Raw genomic sequence first — 22,611 nt, 5'->3', positions numbered from 1 at the left:
TTTGTAGTCTGAAAATATCAGTTAAGTATTTATAAAATTAAACTGTTGGAAAAATTAAGAAGAGCGGAACCTTTTTATTAGAGCAGGGTGCGAAAAAGGTTGGGAACCACTGTATTAAAGACAAAATTCATTACTTCGACTTATAAATATCCAGGTTTATATATAGGCTTTTCCTTCAATCTGCACTATATTATATAGTAAAAATGAAAAATATTGATTGTGAATGAATTTTATAAACTTTATATATCACATAAATGCATAGCTTTATATACCAAGTATTAAATATCTAACAACAATTCTTAGATAACTTCGTAACAGTCATAAATATTTTTCAAATGATTTCATGTTTTTAACAAACTGAAAATTATTTTAAAAAATTGTCATTCTGTAACATGGTGAAAATCTTTTATTAACTTATTGTCCCGTATGCTATATAAATTTATATATTACGTAAGTTATAAATTATATAAAAATACTTCACATAACCGTTTAATTCGAAAATAAAATTTTTCGTGGATCATGAGGTATCAAGATAATAGATTAATATTATTTACACCATATCAAGCACATGCAAATTTAATTTTTGTGCATTTTTGTTTAAAACTTTAATTATTTTTTATTATTCTATGATTGTTGTAATTATTCTGAAAAAATAAATTTACATTTAGATCTTCAATTGAATTTTCGAATTAAAAATAACAAAAAAGGGCTTCATTGAAGTACTAAAATTCATACTTTAAATCCTATTTAGTCTGATAAAATATTTGGAGTCGATAGAAAAAAATCAGTTTATATAATTATTATTATTATTTGCATGTGCTTAACCAATGGTAATTTATAACATTTTAGAAAACATACATTCAAACATAAATACTTATTTCTAGTTATTTTTTATTTTATAATAGGCATATTTATGTGTACAATAAATTTTGTAGATAATAGGCGATGCGATTGTAACAATTTTTAATATTTATTACTTTCTAGAGAAATTTTAAGCGAAATATAGTAAAGTTTAGGAGTAAATATACACACTTACTAACTCACAGTACTTTCTTACTAACAATAATTATTTATTCTAGACCCATGATAGTCTTAATCGATTTTTCTTCTTGTTTTCAATAACTTCGAGATATATGTGTGTACATTATTTTTATTTCGTATATTAGGTCATAAAGATAGATCGAAAATAAAAAAATCGATTCATTTCGTAAGTATTTTACTTCACATTTTTATGATATATGGTAAGTCTGAAATAATTCAGATCATAGAAAATAAAAAAATATTCATAATGGCAATCGTTCATTATATCTAATTTGGATGCTTATTAAATACATTCGTCAATGATTTTGGTATTTATACGAATACTTATAACATTGAAGAATAGTATAAATCAATAATAAATCCTATAACTATAAATTTACAGAAACCAGTCAAATATAATAAATAAAGTCATAGGTTGAATTAATAAAATGCTTGAAATTGTTGAAGTTTTTTTCATTGCTTCGAACTATTCCACGAGTTTCCTGGAAAAGGGTGATAAATTACTTTCTTAAATATAAATATACAATATACGCAGTATACTCACATACACACACACATATATACACATTGTATGGGTACCTCTAAGGGGAGGTCGCAGGGGGTGAACCAGATCGGCCTTCCGATGTTAGAGGGGCTCTAAATGAGCCAAAACGAGTTTTTTCAAAATTTGATCCAATCTTTGGGTCAATGCACGTGACATCAGAATTCATTTTAGAGATATGGTTTCTTCCGCAAAGTATCTTATTTTGATCCCCAGAAACTCTAATACTATATGTACTACTCTAATATATATATGTATATATTACTTTTCTGAAAATGTATTTTCAATAAAGATACTAGGTTGTAAAATAATATAAATTTATCAAAAACCGAAGAAGAATGAAATATTTTATTTATATTAGTGGGGCAGTATTTATATTTTTACCAGATTAATTAATCATATACATATTAATAACTAATCAAAAAAGCCTAATTACACAAATTAAAATTTTCATAATCATAGTCAGTAAATCATACAGAGGTTTGAACAAGGAAGCTGTTGGAAATTTGACGTTAAATTTCATATATATAGAAAAAGTAGGTTTTTCTAGGCTAATATGTAAACTATCTACAAAAATATAAAAAGTACAGGCGTCCATTTTTTTGCAAGCCCACAGATTATTGATAATTGATTCCATTGACAAAAAGAAAAACGAAAATAAAATTTAATCTATCTATAATACGGAAGCGTACATTTTTAAAGTTGAAAAATTTAAAAACTGTAAAATATTCGGAAACAAGCCACCTTAAATGCTTTCTAAATGTGGCAGTGGGGTCCATTAGACCCAGGGCTAAATGGGAAACAAAAGTTATTAAGATATTAAAAATTTGTAATAGAATAATGGCAAATGCTTATTTTAAAAGATCAATTCTTATAAGCAAATTGCATAATTTTGATCGTTTACTGATGTTCGGATGTATTTTTATTTTATTATATTGGCCATGAAGGCGTCAATCTTCATGACATTGAGCTTTTACATTGGATGGTTTCTACCCTTTAAAAAAAAACCCTTTAGAGGGGGTAGCGAATTTGGATCAGACTTATTTTTCTCATTTCTGAACTAAAGGTAGCGTATCAACATATGTAATAAATGATCAATAAATATATCATCTATAGAACAGAACAGAAATAAAGTTATTGCAATTGTGGATGGTCATAAAATAGCAAATGTGAAAAACAGAAAAATTCTTCGAAATATTAGGTTGTCAAATATAAGTAAAATAGTATTATAAACCAAGAGCAAAAAAGCGGAAGGGAGATATTTGGCAACGTAATACTTGAAAATATCAATAAACATATGTACATATATCTATTATTACCGACGCCGCACTCCGTTAGCCCCTTCGTGCGGATCGATCTACTCTGGTTAGTCGCCGCCTAATGAAAGGGCCTGGACGATTCGTGGATCTGCTTTACTTCCTTCCCGGAACTCCTCGAGCGTCAGGCGATCGTCGTGATTTTTATCCATTTGATCAAAAATTTTGTCAACGCGTTTTTGTGGCGTATTCTCGTCTTCTGCTTGAGGCTGCTGTCCCTGTAATAAAGAATCAATATCTTATTAAGAATTGCATATTCAGAATTTTTATAAACTTAATTAGGTAATAATGGAAAGGGATCGTTCAAGTATTACGTAAGCAGATTTATTACAATTATTTACCCCCCATCCCCCTTGTTAGCAAAAGTAAGCAAAGCTCTTACTCCCTACCCCCATGCTTACGTAAACATTCTGCAATTAATGTAAAAAATAAAAATACTACCTATGACTTAATCATCATCCAGACTCCCCTGCTCCCCATGTCAACGCAAAATAAGCAAATCAACAACCACCCCGCCCCCCTATAGTCTTACGTAATATTTGAACGGCTCCAAAGTAGATATGATTTTAATTTTTTATAATATCTAGAAGTTTAAGATTTTGTCATAAGATAGAAGAAACGATACATTTTTAAAAAAAAACTTTGGGCAGCACTGTTCATATATATCACTTATATCTTGAAAAACAGATTTCAATCTCGTTTATATTTAGATATTTCAAATTATTTCGAAAATAACTGCGACTAGGTCTAGTAACTTTGAGTTTGTTTGATGATTTTCATGTGCACATATCCTAAAAAGAATTAAGTTACTCGTACACAAAATTTGCTTCTATTAGAAGATCGAAGAAGAAGCACCTAATGCAGTAAACCCACTGTGGTAAACTCCATCGCGTCATATAGAATTCCAGTTCTTTTACTGGAATTCTAAAAACTAGTTCAATAGTTTGATTTTTTTTCTGATTACTATTTAATTATTGTTTTATAAAAAATCACTTAAACTATAATGCAAAAAAGCTATAGGTATTTGATTTTTTTATGATTTTTTATATAAAATGAGCAAGATTTTACGAAGCGTGATTTTGCAGAGCTTACAAAAAGTGGCGTATTTTCGTAGTTTCAGAAAAAGTGGTCATTCATGAAACACTCTTGAACAAAAAGTTCGAACAACTCGTGTTTAAAAATGATTGCAAGTTTCACAAAGAAGCCAAACTATAGACGTCCGAACTTCCTAATCGCCGTCGTCATCCATTTATTTCGAACAATCGTGCAAGAAAAGTTCTTGACTGTGATATATGTATTATATATATATATATATATATATATATATATATATACTAGCAAACCCGACAAATTCCGTTTCGCCACCAGATGATTTCGTGAGAAATATGAAGAAATTTTTTGTTTGTTTTATATTTAAAAACGAAAAATTTGATTTTATTACACAACAGTAATGAATTTATTTCGATTACAAAAATGAAGTGTTTTTAGTTGAACTTCTCTAAGTAATTGAAAGTAAATCAGCAAATTATCCGTTTCATTGAAGTGCTCTATGGTAAACCATATTTTTTGTTTTTTGGCCTGACGTTAACACAAACAAAGCGGATGGTTTCCCCACTCGTGAACAGGCAACGTATAACTGCCCATGTGAAAAACAATGATTTTCTAAATAATCTATTTGAAATTTATTCCGCAAACACTAAGCGATTGGCCTTGAGACTTGTTATTGCGAACGCAAGGCGAACTGGAAATTGCAATCGTTTGAAGTCAAACGGAAGACCAGTCGGAATCATTGATATGTCACCAAATCGTCAGCAATTTTTGATTGAATGGTGAAATTCAGTGCGTGTACATCATTATTCTTTGCGGCAGGAATTGCTCGTTGACTTAACCAAGCATAATTCTGATAATTCTAACTAATGTCATTACTCGAATTTTTATTTACGGTGCGTGAAGTTGCAGCAATTTGCATTAAGGCACGATGCCATGCACCACTAATTTTCTTAGCTATAGATCTTGCGGAACCCGAGACTTTTCAACGAATTTGTCGAAATCGGTTCGTGCATTCTGGAGTTATATCGTCACGAAGGAAAACCCGACCTTTTATGTATATGTAGTGTTGTGCACCCCTGGGTTTACAACAATTTATGTTGAGGCCGTCACCAACAGTTATGTTGCGTCCAATCGATGCCAACAATGAAAATTTAGGTTCTTCTGCTGCTTTTCATAAACTTTACCACTGTGAAATATTTAATTAAACATCTGAAGACTTTTATAAATTTTATTTAATTCATTACTTAGTTACACTTAATACACAATTGATATTTTAAATCAGAGTTATGTGAACTGTTTGGCAAGTAAGCTATGAGTGACCACGTTTTGCCCGTCCTCCGGCTTTTTATAATCTCCGTTGGTGACGCAATCATTCTTCTAGAAATATACGTTACAATGACTCACTCCTGTTTACTTAGACGTAGTTTTGTGGTTTGTTATCGAAGAAAACCGTTACAGGCCTGCATACAATGTTGCATATCTCTAATACAATCTATGAGCTGTGAGTCAGCAACGTAATGCGTCTTTCATATTGACCGTTACATCGAATTTATAATATTATTTATAACTATTGTAAAGGGTGAATACCACTACAGTAGATTAACTTACTGATCAAAGTTTGAGCTTATCTTATTTTTCCAACTGAATATCATTTATAACGTAAATTTTGCTATCGGTATTAAGAATTGTATAAAAGTTGAATACATACCACCATTTGGTATATAGCATCGACGATATTGTACATTTCGTCTCTTGTTATAAATCCATCATTATCCACATCATAAAGTCGGAAAGCCCCTGAAATTGCACATCATACATGGATACAGTATAGCATTATATTACACCAATATATGCATAGAAATAACATAGTACATTTTTAAATTAATATTATTACTGCAATAGTCAATAGATGCTTATTAAAAAAATTCATTAGAGTAACAAACATAAATTCATTAGAGTAGAAACAAAATAAAAAGAAATTCAAGGACAAATTACCGGTCTAATGATATTATTATAATATAAATCCAAGAAACAAACATTATAAAAGTACACGAAAATAAATTCTGATAGTAATAATAAAACTATATTAATCACAAGGGATAAAAAAGAATAAAATTGATGTTGAATTATTGAGTCACCGGGAATTTTAGTTTTTGAGGATTGATGCGGTTTAAAAAATCTTTAAAATTTGCTCAGTCTAAGGATGACATTGTATAAATTAAGCTTAAAAAGCATAAAAATACTCACAATGCAGTTTTTCGTCCAGATTTCCACGGGACGTGACCGAGAGTGCTCTGATGAATTCTTCAAATTCTATAGAGCCATCCTGTAAAAATATTATAACTCTTCACTTAAAATTGGTGTTATATGGTTATATAAAATGAATTTTTCCAATTTTCTTCTATTTTTTTTTTTTTTAATTTTTACAATAGCACTAAGAAAGGAAAATAAGACAACACTCACATTATTTTCATCAAAAACTCGGAAGACCAAAGAAGCAAATTTGCTTGGATCACCTTGCGGAAAGAACTGTTTGTATATTTTGATAAACCCCTGTAAAATAATAATAAGTTAATATATTCAAACTTCACTTTGGTTTCTTTGATTTGGAAAATTATTAATAAATTTATTTAAAATTTATTTTATATCTGTTTTAGCTTTGCTAGAGCATTATTTGTCTACATAACTTTTATGTATTTTTTCATTTCTATTTTTTTTTTCATTTTCTTGGAAACATATTTTTGATCTATATTTTTAAGGTTTGAATTTTAGTTCAAACGAGTGATATGGGTTCGATACCCATCTCGCTTATCTTGAAATCGAGCAGTAGTGATATCAGACCATAGAGTAAGGTATAGAGTGAAAATATACTTTCGAGTTATAGCCACAATATATATATATATATATATATATATATATATATATATTAGGGTGGTCCTTAAAACGGTCATTTTCGAATTTCCTTGCTCCCAGGGGCTCAAATGGTTCCAAATAGATAAAAAACAATTCTCTGAAAGTTTTAGCTCTTAATGTTAACGTTTAGATAGAGCGCAATTCAATCAAAGTTTTGTATGGAGATAGCATGGAAAATTTTTCAAAAATTGTAAAAATGTTTTTTAGATGTAATTTAGCGAACAAATGAATGAATAAAACTTATTCATTTGTCGCTAAGTTATACCTAACACATTTTTTTTTAAATTTTCAAAATTTTTTCCATGCTCTTTCCATACAAACTTTGATTGAATTGCGCTCTATCTAAACGTTAATATTAAGAGCTAAAACTTTCAGAGAATTGTTTTTTATCAATTTGGAACCATTTGAGCCCCTGGGAGCAAGGAAAATCGACAATGACCATTTTAAGGACCACCCTAATATATATATATATATATATATATATATATATATATATATATATATCACGTTCCTATTACAAAAATACCTAATGTTCATAAGAAAGAGAATCGTCAACCATTGGATTGCCTTTACAGTAATAATAGTCTATGGAATTACATTTTTCAGAGCTCACAGAACACACAGTTCTGATTTCTATCCAAATAGTAATGATAATCATAATAAAACATAATACTATTTTCAATGATGAATTAAATTCCTGTACAAATAAAATTACCTTGAATACTTATTATACTATTACTTACTTGTTCTGTGAGTAGACCATTTGGACAATCTTTCAAGAAACCTTTATGCCTGAAAGTAAATATATTCAAATTAAATGCTGTTATCTTATGATATTGCTAATGAGAAAATCCTCGGATCTTCTTGTTAAATTATATAATTCCATTATTTTCTCAAGACAGAAAAGCTTGGGTGATGATAATTGTTTTAGGGATAGTGTCATCTTCATATTTAAATGCAATTTGTCATTTGGTGTAAACTTCTATGTGATACGATAAAATATTTGATAGATTTAGTAAAATTAAGCATCCATCAGTATATCTAACGTGTATTAAACCCTGTTAGATATTAGAAGAGTTTCTATATGTTAATGCTAAAATACAAAGTATATTAAAAATTAATGAAATAATAAAGGGTAGAGTCAAATAAATTGAAACAAGGTGTAAGTGTTATTTTGGCACTTGTTGTGAAGGGTCTGTATTATTTTAGGATGTTTTTAAGACTATGATCATGATCTCTATTGATATGCAAAGTTTAAATAAAATGGTAAAAAAAAGTTTAACAATAAATTACGAAGAAACTACACAGCCGATCTCAGCGATAAACTAATTAAATCGAGTCCTTATTATCGAGTTTTATCAAATGGTTTTTAAATGTTTGAAATTGGTGCAGACGTGGTACAAAAAAATGCTCACAAAATGAAAATTTTTGTCTAAAATACACACTCACATACGTATATAAGCCTAATAATCATTTTTACCGCAAATTACATTTTTTTAGGTTTTTATAAAAAGCAACTTTTTATAAAGTTTGCTTTGTTTGTTTGGTTGTTTCACCTTTGCACATTATCTAAGGCTTTATAGAAACTCTAGTTTTAGATGGAGATTAGGCAAAATAATTTACAAGACCATTGCATGATATAAGATCTATGGAACTAACATGCTTATACCCAGTTTGATCGTCATGGTTGTCATAAATTGAAAAAATAGGTATAGAAACATAAATGTTTGGGTCTTTATTTAATACAGATTCATGAAACTCCTTTTCCTTAAAAATTGTACACTTATGGGTTTGTCTCGAAATGTATATTTTCTTATTTGGATTTTCGAAACTTCTGGACTTGCCTTCCCCAAAGATTTCAATTTTTCCACTTTTGCCCCCCCCCCCTGCCTTTGCCAAAAACTAATCTCTCCCATCAAAAAACTCGAATGTTTTTTGAATCATTGAAATCGGTTACATCCACGCACTTCTATTTTTTTTTAAGGTTTATCGAAATGTTCAGAAGGCTTTAAAACGTAGATATGCAAAAATTTTCCCTTTCAATTTTTTTTGCGATTACTATAACATACCCCACGGGAAGTTGAAATTATAGTCACTTTAATTCAACCCACTAACTCTAACTATTTAAACGAGAGGTTGAAGTCATTATGTTTTCTAAGTGGAGCACTTGACTTGAACATTATACCGTGCTTGAGATTCCACTTGAAACTTTCAGAGAAACATGAGCAATTGTGCGAATATGGGTGCAAAGTCTATCCTGTAATCCTCCCTCTATATATTGTGGTCTCAACTTTGACTGGAGAAAAGGGCACCTTAAAGCATTTATTGCAGATTTAATGCTACGGTTCGGAACCGTATTATTTTTATGTTTTTTCGATAAACTTTGGTTTTATCCCAACTCAATATTATTTGACCATAAGTATTTTGATAAAGAAAAATATGGGCTGATTATTGTCGACGCGTTTGCGAAGTAAAATCGAATTCTAAATAGTTGGAAAGATAGCCCCAAAATCTGTAACATAAGTCAACCAAAATAATTTTTTATCATTGAGAATGAATATTCTATTGTTTTATTATTAAATAATTTACATTATTATTATTATTATCATTATTATCTTTATTTTATTTTATTTTTATTTTTATTGGCTTTTAAATTACAATTACAATTACTACTTACAGTCTAATATAAATACATTATTATTTTTATAGTGTTATTTTTAATTTTTTTGCCACGGCATCCGAGTCGAAAGAACTAAATATCTTGCATAATTACAACAACAATTGAATCTACACTGTTGTAATCCAGAAATTTGTTTCATTTTCAATTTTAATGATAATTTCTCTATTTTTCTTCAAAAATAAATTTATAATTTTGTTTTAAATTTGCAGATTTAATTAATACGTTAATAAATAAAATTGATGTTTATTTTAATGAGAAATATTAAATATTAAATCTTATTGAGTTATAAATATTAATAAGTTATAAAAAAAATTATTATTGGAACATAAAGATTTAATTCTTGATACTTTAGTCGCATGCTCAATTTTATTTTTGTGAGCGGGTTATAAAATTTTCTTTATAACCCTGATTAAATTAAATTTAATGACTCTGATTTATAAAATTTATTTTAAACTTAAAAAAAATCTAGTAATAATAGCTATAATCATTCAATAAAAGTGCTGCTTTAAATGATTTTTGAAGATATATAAAAATTAAAAAATTAATAAAAAATTAATGAAATTATTCGTACCTATTACTAACTTTAATTACAAATAAATTTAAATTTTCGTAGGAGATAAGTTATAGTAATCGAAACAAATCCAAAAAATGATTGTTTTGCATATCTTTACGTTTCAAATGCTTCTGAACTTTTTGGCATACCTTAGAAAAAATGAATGTATGTGTTTGTGCATATACCATGTCTGTGTTCGTGTATGTAGTATATACGAGTATATACTCGTATGTGTGTATATTTGGATACAAATGTACACGATTTTCAGAGCACGGACCAACCAATTTGTATGATTTAAAGAAGTAATCGATTCCTATTACTGGAAGACATGCTGAATAGCAAAGGCAGGTCCAGCCATTTCGAAGATACGGAATAAAAAAACCCGCACCGTATTCAAAAAAAAAATCACTTGAGGAAATGAATGAATAATCACTTGTATTGGAAAGGCAGGTCCAGCATTTTCGATGACCCAATAAAAAGATTAAAAAAAATGCTATTTGGTGGTCAAAAATGATCATTAGGCGTGCATATCAAATTATCAGATATTATAACAATAAGTACAAATTTTGTTAACATTTCTATGGGTTCCATACCAAGATGTAATATAATAATGTTCAACTTTAAAGACTGCAACACAACAAAAGTTAAAACAAATAAAATTCAGAAAAAAAGTTATCAACATTTTCAAAAAAAAAAAAAAAACGATGCGGGAAGTTTCAGCACTTTTTTTTATTATTTAACTTTTAGTTTATTGAATTAATAAAATAAATTATCTTAATTGAATTAATTACAGTAAAATACAACTATTAAACAATATTAAGCCTAACATTAGTAATATCTAATACAATAACTTGAAGAAAAAAAAATGTAATAAGATACAAATAGTTTAATTGTTGTAGATCTTGAGAGTCTTCTTATGATAAAAAAATCTTTTAAAAAAATCCTTTGCCTTAGGCATGATGCCATGCACCACTAGCATCAAATAATCATTTGTTTGTTCTTTAATGGACATTTGCATTTGTATGTATGTAGTCAACCAATTAATATTCCGACTTTGTTACATCTTCTTTACAACAACCATTTATAATTTATAATAGCGCCCAGCAAACTTTTTGCAAACACGATCATTATTTCTTCACCGCAATTCCCTCTCATTTGTATTGGCTAAATAATTCTTGGGGTTAATTCCGTTCGACAGAAGCCAATGAATAAAACAAAGTCTGACATCTAATTAACTTCAATGTATAGACCTATTCTGCACTTTAGTATTCCAGCACGCAAGTCGATTTGAATTCTCGTTATATTATTAATATAACTCAATTGAAAACAACGTAGCTTATAAAGCCATAAATATATCGCTAGAGAACATTACTTAAGGGAACGATCACGTTTCACATTTTACGCCATCTTTTATATTTGGTATATAATAGACGTGCTATGAAAGCTCTTTGTAAAAAGCTTCCTTGTTTTTTACTTTTATTGTCTTGCTGGTACATCCTTATTTGAGGAAACTATACATCTACTTTAATCTAATAAAGTCTTACAATGTTCTAAAATAAAAAAATGTGAGATAATTTTATGTAGGTTTATATCACAAATTTTTTCTTTATTAAATTAAGAGCGAATATCCTACCAGAGATGGTATGGAAGAAAAATAAAATTGTATTTGATCCCAATCTGCAAAAAAATAGAAATTTATTCTCGTTCAATCTAAATTTCGATATGTTATATTTAATTTTAACGTAGGCATATTCAAATAGTATTTCTCATATTTTTATTGGATCAATATTTCAATTCTGGGTCATTAATACTTTAAACCATGAATAAGATTTCTACAGTTGTCTTTATGTAACGTAGTTATAAAATATATTAAAACTCTCCTTCGATACTCAGGTTGTTGGGTTATAATTTAACCCTTGTAGCTGTGGACTGTATTAAACACTGATTTGTTTGTATATTATGTATTTGCTGCAGATCTAATTACAATCACTGATTAGTTACTACATTTACAAGTGAACAACTAGTTCAATTAAAACACTCCGCTATCCCTCTACCTGGGGTAGAAACCATTCTGTGCAAATCTTAATGCCCTGAAGGTTGTCACCTTCATGGCCAATATAATAAAACGAAAATACGTCCGAACAACAGTTTATAAATACACATAATGATGGTAAAAGTTTACTTTCCTTATCTATTTAATCATGTAAAAGAGTGAAAAAAAAATGCTTAAAACATTAGTGCAGTAAAATAAAAATAAATAGTATTTAAATAGAGTAGTAGCTTGGCCATTGGTACAATCTTTGCCTATGTCATGTCCAATAATTTAAATTTCAGTTATAAATCCAGGTCTAAAAAATTTAATCCAGATTATTATATGTTTTAGTTATAACAAAAACCCCGAGATTTTTTTTTTATAAAAAATACTAAAGAAAAAAGGGTGAGGTGTAAGACCAAGTTAAATATGAATCTTAAGAATGCAAACGCGATGAAAAACGATGAGTGAAACGATGAACAAACTAATTAAGATGATTCAGGAATTTTATAACTATTAAAACACCTATGACTATTAAGAAAGCTATGTTTATGTTTATGAAGTACATTATTATATATAAAACATTATATATTAATCATTATAATTGTTTTGTAGGTGTAGTTCTATAGCATAGATTATTGTTATTAGTAAAAATAAATTATCAATTAATTTATGGTATTTCATTTCATATAATTTCATATATTTTGAAAAAAATCATGTTTTTATAGATCTATACATGATTGTATTATTGTTCTTAGGATTATATAGATTATTGCTCTCAGGAATCCAATTCAAAATTATATATATATATATATATATAAATATATATATATATATATATATATATATATTGCATTTTTCTTGTTACTAAATACAATTTCTGTCTACAGAATTTTCGGCAAGGGTGAGAAAGGCAACATGTGTAACACATGTAACAAATATTTGCGAGCAAGCCCCATAGCAAATAACCAAAAAGAAAGGAAAACACATAAAGCTAGAGCTTTCTAAGAGGCAGTATAGTAAAAATAAGACAAGGGGACAAACAAGAAGATATTGGTATGTTGATTTTTTTTTCCAAAATGCATGCTAGAGCTTTATCATACTTTCCGTCTTACGCAACAGCTTTTTATCAGCATACATAAAAAGCAATATGCGGATGATACGAACCCAAAAACGTTATTAAGATCATGCAAATTGTCCAAAGGATGTGTTTTGCTTACAAGTTTTAAAGATAAAGAAAACATTCATTTTTATTGTGGAATCTCGTTTAAAACTAATTAGAGATGACTGATATTTAATCCTTACAAATATTTGTGTTAGGGGGCGTTCATTAATCATGTGATCGATTTTTTAAGGTTTTTTCGACCCCCGTTTTTTACCACCGCCCCCCCACCAAACATTACATGTATTCTTAGTTACGAAAAATATTTGTAAAATTTTTGATTTTTCTTGAAAATATTTGGATTTAAAAAAAAAATCAGAAAAAAAATAAGTACACATGATATATTACTATACCGCTCCCTCCCCCACGTGATATTTCGTGATTTTTTGTCAAACCCCTCCTTCCCCGAAAAACTTCACGTGATTATTGAACGCCCCTTTACGAGGGCAACATTTTCAAATTCGATTTTGACTTCAAACTAGAATTTTATTTACCAAAAATTTCCTTTTTTTCCAATCTGAATACGAAACAGAACAAAGAGATCAAATAGTAAAAATTATATAATTTTTAAGACAAAAATATTGTAAACCATTTTAAATAAACTTTATAAAATAATGTTCAAATTTTGAAACCAATATCACTTTCCCAGACCATCTTTGTGGGTTAGCACGAATTTACTATTATTTAATTGGGTTAAATAACTTAAATAACTCAAATTTTATTTGCTTGATTAAGATCATTTATTTTCTATAATGAGTAAATGTAATTCTATACCCGAAATATATATAAAATCGAATCTAATAAGAATCTTATGAGATTCTGACGAGAATCTATTAAGCATCCTACAACAATGTGAAGAGAATCTTAATATATAACCAATCCGTGACCATTGTAAGCATATGATATCATGTAAAATATTATCACATCATTAAATCGAATTCTTTATGCCCAAAAATTAAGTTTTTCATAATTTTATGCATATACACACACGTACACACACACACGCACACACACACACACATATATATATATATATATATATATATATATATATATATATAACTGAATTTGTTTTATTGAACTTACCATTGTCGAATTTCTTTTTCTGTAACTGAAACAAAAATATGAACAGTTAGTTGAAATTTACATATTATATAATACATATAAAATTTTCTAATTTTTTCAACATTTTGTTTGATTTATTTGAAAATGTTGAAAAAAAAATCATTTAAATATGATTTTATAGAACGGAAAGTATTAGTTTTTTGGCAAAATATGCTTCTCATTTAAAATTATATCTCATTTTTATAACAATTTTCAAAGTTTGCCTCTAAAACTAAGTTTTCAAGTTATAATTACATTAAAATACTAAATAAACATAAAGAATCGCTGCCATTGTACTATTAACAAATAATGTATCATAAGTCATCATTAATACATTATGATCATTATCAGTAAATTATGCCCGAATATAATTTCCCTCAATATTAATGAATAAGAGCACATATACAAAGCTCATACTAGAAAATTAATCAAAAATATTACACTTCATCCCCTTCATCCTTTGTATAGAAACTATCCTAATACTATATTCTTAAAGTTCTTACTGTATAATATCATACATATCATCCTATTTTTATACTCTTTGGATAAGGTTTTAGAACGAAAAGAAATCTTGATTGGAAAAAAAATACAGATGATTGATAACCGATTGATTGATTGAATTGATAAACAAGACAAGAGGAAATATAGGCATTGAAAGCTGAGATTAGATATATCTGAAATATATCCTTATATATATATATATATATCTTTTGTGTAGACAAATGTATATACTTTTATATTTTATACTGAACTGAGGATTTATGTACCCTTTCCTGAAGTTAAACCCTTGTATGAGTATAGGAGATTTAAAGGGTTTTTGCTTGTGAAAACTTTATGGTAACAATTCAGATTCTTTCACAATATTGGATTTAAATTGTTTTTATAACTTCTACACGAAAAGTAACTGCAACAATAAATATTCTTGCTCTTTTGCATATTATTTATTAAAAGTCTCTAGTGATATTTCTTTTTATTGAAAAGTTCAATAATAATATTGGTTCTTACATCAATAATATTTATATTTTATATTTTATTTATTATAAATATTATACTTATTATATAAGTAAATACTTTCGATTAAATCTTTTTACAAAAAATGTTTTGCTTTGGTCACTTGATCACATTTTTGAAGATGATTGCATTTGTGGAAATATTATTCATAATTTTTAATATAAGTTGATTTTCAATTATAAATTGTCGCTTTCATAATTGGTTACATCTTTTGATTGTTGATAATAAAATAATATAAAGTCAATTTAAATGCATAAAGCACGATCGGTTAAATTAAACATTTATCAACTGGTTCGGGTAAAATCTAATTGCGAAGAATAATTGAAATCGTGTAATTAAATAATCATTAGAGGTAATGGACTAGTGAAATAATAACGGATTCATGTTCAATTACTTTTCTGTGTTATTAATAAAATCACGCGCTATATTTTTTTATTTATTTTTATAAAATTTTACTATTTCATGTTAAATATTTAAAAAAAATAATAACGAAAATGGTGTTGTGATTGAATTAAATTGAACGTTTGCGTGTATTTTGCCACAAGTATGTATTTACGATCAATTATGATAACAGTAATGACCTCAGTAGTTATGGAACGCGTCGAAGCAATTATCTCAATAATTATTATAGTAGTTTAGCCATGAATAATTTAAATCAAGTGTATTAGTAAATACGTTTACGTACATCATGTGACAGATATGTGGGAATCAAGAATAATACTCTATATGTTTATAAAAGAAATAAATATGTATTTATAAATATTTATATGCCTTATCTATTTTTCATTCAAGAAGTAAGGGTTTGCTACCCTTAATTTTTTTTTTTGGTTCTATTTTTTATTTAATTTTTTTATTATTCTTAACTAAAAAATACTTTGGCCCTAATTTTTCATTGGTAACCCAATTATTTTTCATATAGTATAGATATATAGATTAATTATCGTCTTTTTGTGAACGTTTTTCACTGAATTTCGATCAAAATATTTATGAGCTTATAGAAAAGCTTGAATATATTACCCCTATCCATTGCAAAATTTTCAAAGCAATTCTTAGATATTGGCGACTAGATGGTTATCATCGATAAAACTAGATACATCAAATTATCGATCAATTCTCGGATAATCTCTGATTTACCGGATTATTCTAAGATACAAATATTTTCCGATGTGCTCAAATGGTAAATAGTTTCTGCAGAAGGAGAAATTTTAGCACAAAATGTAGAAATTTAATATCAGAATCTGGACATAAAACTGAGGGAACTGGACAATTTTCTAAAGATTTTGAAACAACGCTCGATTCGCTTAGCATGACACAAATGATGAATTTTAGTAGTTTGCTTCGTAATCAAAAAATTAATGAATTGATGAATATATCTAATAATAATACATAAATGAAAACCTTGAATATCAAAATGTGCCAAATCAATTGCAATGGCTATTAATATTGCAATGGGCCAAGTAAATCATCATTTTAATTTGTGTTCGCTGCCCCTTTCACTTATAAACCATTTTCTTCTATATTCAGAATAATTAAAAATTAAAAATAATATTCTAGAAATATTTACCGAGTTAGCTAATGTGTATAAACAACCCCTTGCTTCTAAAATACAATATTTAATTTTATAAAATTATTTTTCTTACACAACTATATATCTATGAAAAATAAGAGCGCACTGTTTTTTTCTTTTAATAATATTTGTCATTTCATATGAGCATTTATAACGAATTATATTTTGATGATAGTATGAAAGATATTTAATAAAGAACGTAGAATAGCAATATGTCAAGTTAATATTGTCATAAAAGGTGCGTGTTGTATTTATTATATTATTCAAATTATGGCAGAGTGCACATAAATTCCAGACACGTGGCGGTTATATCTTTAGGAATCCAGAATAGTTAAATAAAAAGCATTTTTCATTTTCTTAACGGCTAAAAGTATTTTCTTGGTTCAAGAGCATTAAATATCAAATTAGATTATGTACTTTTATCTATTTTCTCTTAAAATATTTAAAAAGGTAAAATTATCAAAATATAAACAAAAATCCGTTCATTAAAAAATCATAGAACTCATAAAATATTCAATATTTCATGATATTGTCAAGCGATTATAAAACGCCATACACGAATTGTATTACTTTTGCTCATAAATATTCTATTTGATCGATATCCAGATTCTGATATACCCTTGACTAATAATAATTTAAAAGTTTTGTTTTCTGAGAATTTATATATGTACTCGCAATATTGAAATTTTTAAAAGTACAAAAATTATTGCTGGTTCGATTTTATTTGATTAAAAAAGTACTTTAATTACATTTATTAAAGTTCAAATAATTCCAGTTAATAAAAAACGATTTACAACTATAGTATTACTCGGTTGATCTAATTCTTTATTTACTTTACTGAGTTAATTATATACTTTAGGTATCGCTTAGATATTGATCTTGGAAATAAATTTAAGTTTGTGAGAAGTTTATAGAATAAAGTTTGTAAGTACCTCGATATGTATGCCAAATTAAAGTAAATACTATAATAATGCTATAATAAAGTAATAATAATTTTTGTGAGTTTAACACCTATAAATGAGATATTAACATTAAAAATACCAAATTTGTAAATCACACGTTTGCAATAATCTATATGTAAATTTTTAAATGACATATCGGTGAACTTTTGTACTATTTATACGATTGTATTTTGTACTAATTTCTTAATTTTTATTTAAATCATATATTCAACTGTAGGAGGAATAAATAATTTCATAAACTGTTCATAGTTTCAAATTTCTTGATTTTTTGTTTATATCAACTAATTTATTTGTAATAAAATCGAACTAATAGAACACCGTTCGTATTAACGATACATTAAAATATTTTTTATTAAATATTAGGAATATCAAAGTCTCTACTATATTTTAATGCAACAATAATAGAAAAATCTGTAATATGTTCAACTAGTCGGATGTATAAATAATTTCGTAAATTGTTCAAAGTTTAGTTTTCATTAACTAATTATTGGCTAATTTATAAATATATTTTTTTCTTCAAATTTTCATTTTTACTTCGAAATATGTGTGATTGACGATTAATTTTTTACTCATTTACGAAACAGTACTTGACTTCTTTTATATTCGAAATATACGAAAAACCTCCATACCAACTATTAAATTATTTGTTACAAAAACGAACAAAAAACTCACCGTTCCTAATAAGGGTACATTAGAATATTTTTTTTATCAAATATACCTATATGCCACAATAGCGCAATATTGAAAGAAATAATTTCTCTTCTATTTTCATTATATTTTGATAGAAAAATAATAGTGAAAATCTGTAATATTGTTTCATTTACAGATTAGTTCTCATTCACTAATTATTGACTAATTTATAAATACCTGTTTTCTTCAAATTTTCACTTTTTACGTTGAAATATGTGTGTGGAAGAATAATTTTATACTCATCTACAAAACTGCATTTGACTTCTTATATATTTAAAATATAAAAAACTACATACCAACTATTAAGTTATTTCTAATAAAAACGAACAAATATCACAACGTTCCTAATAAGAAAACAGAATTTTTTTTATCAAATATTTATCTATATAAAAAGAATGCTTTAATGTCCCGATATTAAAATGAAAAATTTATTGAAGTATTTTCATTATATTTTGATACAACAAGTAGAAAAATCTGTAATATGTTCAACTAGTTGGATATACTCGTATATATATATATATATATATAAATATATATAATTTCATAAATTGTTCGTTGGAGAGCTTTTCCATAAATAATTCTTTGTTCAACTTCACGGTTGTGCTTGCAACGTTTTTATTCATTATTTGATATAATTGGATTTCGCTAATTAGGCGGATTTAGTTAAAAATCAATACTTTCCAATTCATTGATGATTTTATTAGACATCGATATTTTTGATACACTTTTTTGCACTTGTATATAAAGTCATAGCACCCTCAATTTATATTGGAGCTAGTTTGCTCCAGTTCACAGTTTAGTTTTCACTTACTAAATATTGACTAATTTAGAAATACCTATTTTTCAAATTTTTAGTTTCAATTTTGAAATGTGTATTTGTAGATTAATTTTATACTTATTTACAAAAACAATATTTGACTTCTTACATATTCAGAATATAAGTACCTGCATATCAACTTTAACTTATTTATAATATAAACGAACAAATAACGCAACGTTCCTATAACTAAAAATATTTACTTTTTATCAAATGTATCTATATAATCTCATACTGAAGTGAATAATTTATTCATGAAGTATCTTCATTACGTATTTACACAAGCATATACAAGCAAGCCATAACAATAATAATAATAATATAGTAAATCAGTATATTTATATTTATATTTCTTCTTGATATATTTATATATTCTTTTTATTTTTTGTACTGTTCCCCCATAAATAGTGTCTTCACAGTGCTTGTTGAAAACTCGCACCTTATTTAGGGCAGAAACTTGAACATTACCTTGAATACTTATACGGAAAGCATTGAGTGCCCGGGTGAGCAAGGGTAAAGGCCGAACTCAACCCTCTGACCGTTAGGCCCAGTGGGCGGGTTCGAGCTCCGTCCGCAGATTGAGCAATATTAGCTCAATAGCCGTTCTCGCCAGGTCAGCAATATAGAGTATTTAATGAAAATATTGAAAATCTGTACAAAGAGCTGAAGTCGTAACATTTTTAATAACTAGTGGGGCGCATGACATCGAGCCTTGAGGCAAATTGCTGGAACTTCCCGTACCAAAAATTATTATTTTTTTACAAACGATTCGAAAAAATTAGATTTTTGAGAAACTATAAATTCGACAAAAAATTACCTTTTCTTAAAAAAAAAATGTTTGAAAAAAAAAAGTTTTTTTTATTTTGGCATAGTTTGGAAATTATGAACTTTTTTCAAAGCAATCGTACTTCTTTACGAAATGTCAAAGCGCGTAAGCGCCGCGTCGCCGTCTAACGGGTAAACAATGTTATGGAACCCATAGAAATGAAGACAAAATTCATACTTATTATTAAAATCTCTGTAAAATATCTGACAATTTGATGTGCATATGTCTAATGATCAATTTTGACCGCCAAATGGCACTTTTTTACGTTTTTTTAAAGATCTCCGAAACCGCCAGACCTGCCTCCAAAAATTCAATCAGTTCTTCATCTTGTCAGTATAAGTAAAATGTTTTTTTAATTAATAAAATCGGACTCTCCGTTCTAAAGTTGAGTTATCGTTTTTGGCTCTTTTCGCCCCATATCTTCGAAACGGTTAAACCTTCCTCTGCATGTATCGAATGTTTTTTGAATCAATGAAATCGGTTGAACCGTGTTCTCAAAATCGTCGACGAAAAATTGTTTCCAAACACATACACACACACACACATACATTAATTTTTTCTAATTGTAAGGTATGCCAACTTTCATTTTCGATTTTTTTTGCGATTACTATAACTTACCCTACGGGAAGTTAAAAATCCGTACAAAGTGCTAAAGTTGTAACATTCTGTTGGTTAATAATCACGTTACTGGCACAAACTTAATACCTTCTCAATACTCTTAATACCTTAGCAAACGTGAATGCTATAGCATTCATTTTTATTGTGATGCAGAATGATCCTGATACTAAAGGGTTAAAATTTTAGTCCATTATTGTGCATTTAATTTTATATAACCTTATGTTTTTGTAATTATCATACATAGATAGGTAATAACTAACTTATTCGTTAAGTATTTTCTCATTATCTTATCTTTTCCCGTAGTCACTAATTACCTTTGGCAATCACATCGCGTAAAATAGAAGCGTAATATTTGACGGTGGATGCTATAGCATTATATATAACGATTGACAGATAATAATCTTACACCGATTTGAATGGTATTTAATTAAATTTCTGATATCATCATAACCAATTTCTGTACTTGACTTGACGGACTATCAATTTCTGTATCTTGTTGATACTTTTACTGTCCACGAACGTCTTAATAATCTAAATAATACCTTTATAACTTAATTCTTAGAAAACTGCTATAAAATATATTTTATTTACGTGCATTTCAATTTTCTCCAATCTTTGAATAAACTCAATCAATAAAAGAATGCTATCTATTAGAAACATTTACGTTCTTTGCGTTGTTTTGAAGTAGATATAATATATTACTTTGAAACTTACAATAATGGCTTAAAGAACTGTAGAGGTTATATGAATTTTATCGATAGCTTTTTGCATTGAAATTTGCAGAAAAAATTGAATTTTGTATTGTAATCTTCATTATTTATTGATTAATAATACGGCTTTATTAGGTAACAATAATTGTAAAAAATAGATAAAAATACAAGCGAACTATATCTAAAGAACAATTGTATTTATTTCTTCAGATATAAGAAATAATATAAACTACCGAATGAAATGTATGATGTCTTACAATTAGTTTATGAAAGGCTATAATTTCATATCTTCGATTCATTCAAGATTTGCAATTCACTCAAAAATTTTGTTTTTTTTTCGAGTTACGTGATTTTAGTTAATATGTGACTTTTTTATTTATTGTTAAAAAGTGTATATATATACACATATATGTTTTATACACAGTGCTGTTTTCGCACTTATTTAATAATTTTAATTTCACAGACAATTTGAGACTTTGGCTGTGAAATAAAATTTCTAATAACTAAAATGTGGAGACCGAAATCCTTGTTATTTGCTGTACAATCTTCAGCTTACAACAGATAACAAGGACTTCTGTATCCATATTTCTAACCTAATAGTGATTAGAATAACCTCATAATACTTCTGATATATATATATATATATATATATATATATATATATATATATATATATATATATATATATATATGAGTGAGTTCTTGAGGGCGATACATCAAACAAAGAAAAGCCAAAGATATATAAAATAATCTTTATTTGGAAATAAAGATTATTTTATAAATCTTTGGCTTTTCTTTGTTTGATGTATCGCCCTCAAGAACTCACTCACATATTTCAACATCAAAATTAACTACTAAATCATATATATATATATATATATATATATATATCCATATTAAATTATATAATCTGATATTCAACTTACAATAAGTATCCGTCGTAAGGCGATCTATAGTGTCTTGCTTTAGCTTGGAATTCTTTTTACCCATCTTAATAAATTAATATCACTTTGTTCGT

At 27.4% G+C, this 22,611-nt stretch overlaps 1 protein-coding gene across 1 annotated transcript; it reads right to left on the bottom strand.

Moving 5' to 3' along the window:
* Positions 1 to 2,948: 2,948 nt before the first annotated feature.
* Positions 2,949 to 22,583, bottom strand: LOC113384556 (frequenin-1). Its single transcript, XM_026622291.1, has 7 exons — positions 22,520 to 22,583; positions 14,375 to 14,399; positions 7,605 to 7,653; positions 6,412 to 6,501; positions 6,196 to 6,274; positions 5,657 to 5,745; positions 2,949 to 3,116 (listed from the first exon to the last, which is right to left on the bottom strand). Exons 1-7 carry the CDS (start codon positions 22,581 to 22,583, stop codon positions 2,949 to 2,951), a joined length of 564 nt encoding a protein of 187 aa, XP_026478076.1.
* Positions 22,584 to 22,611: the final 28 nt, after the last annotated feature.

This window comes from Ctenocephalides felis, unplaced genomic scaffold (genome assembly GCF_003426905.1).
Source record: "Ctenocephalides felis isolate EL2017-DRISC unplaced genomic scaffold, ASM342690v1 CF-g0.4_SCAFFOLD_03571, whole genome shotgun sequence".
Lineage (NCBI taxonomy): Eukaryota > Metazoa > Arthropoda > Insecta > Siphonaptera > Pulicidae > Ctenocephalides > Ctenocephalides felis.
This window is presented reverse-complemented; position numbering and strand designations above follow the sequence as displayed.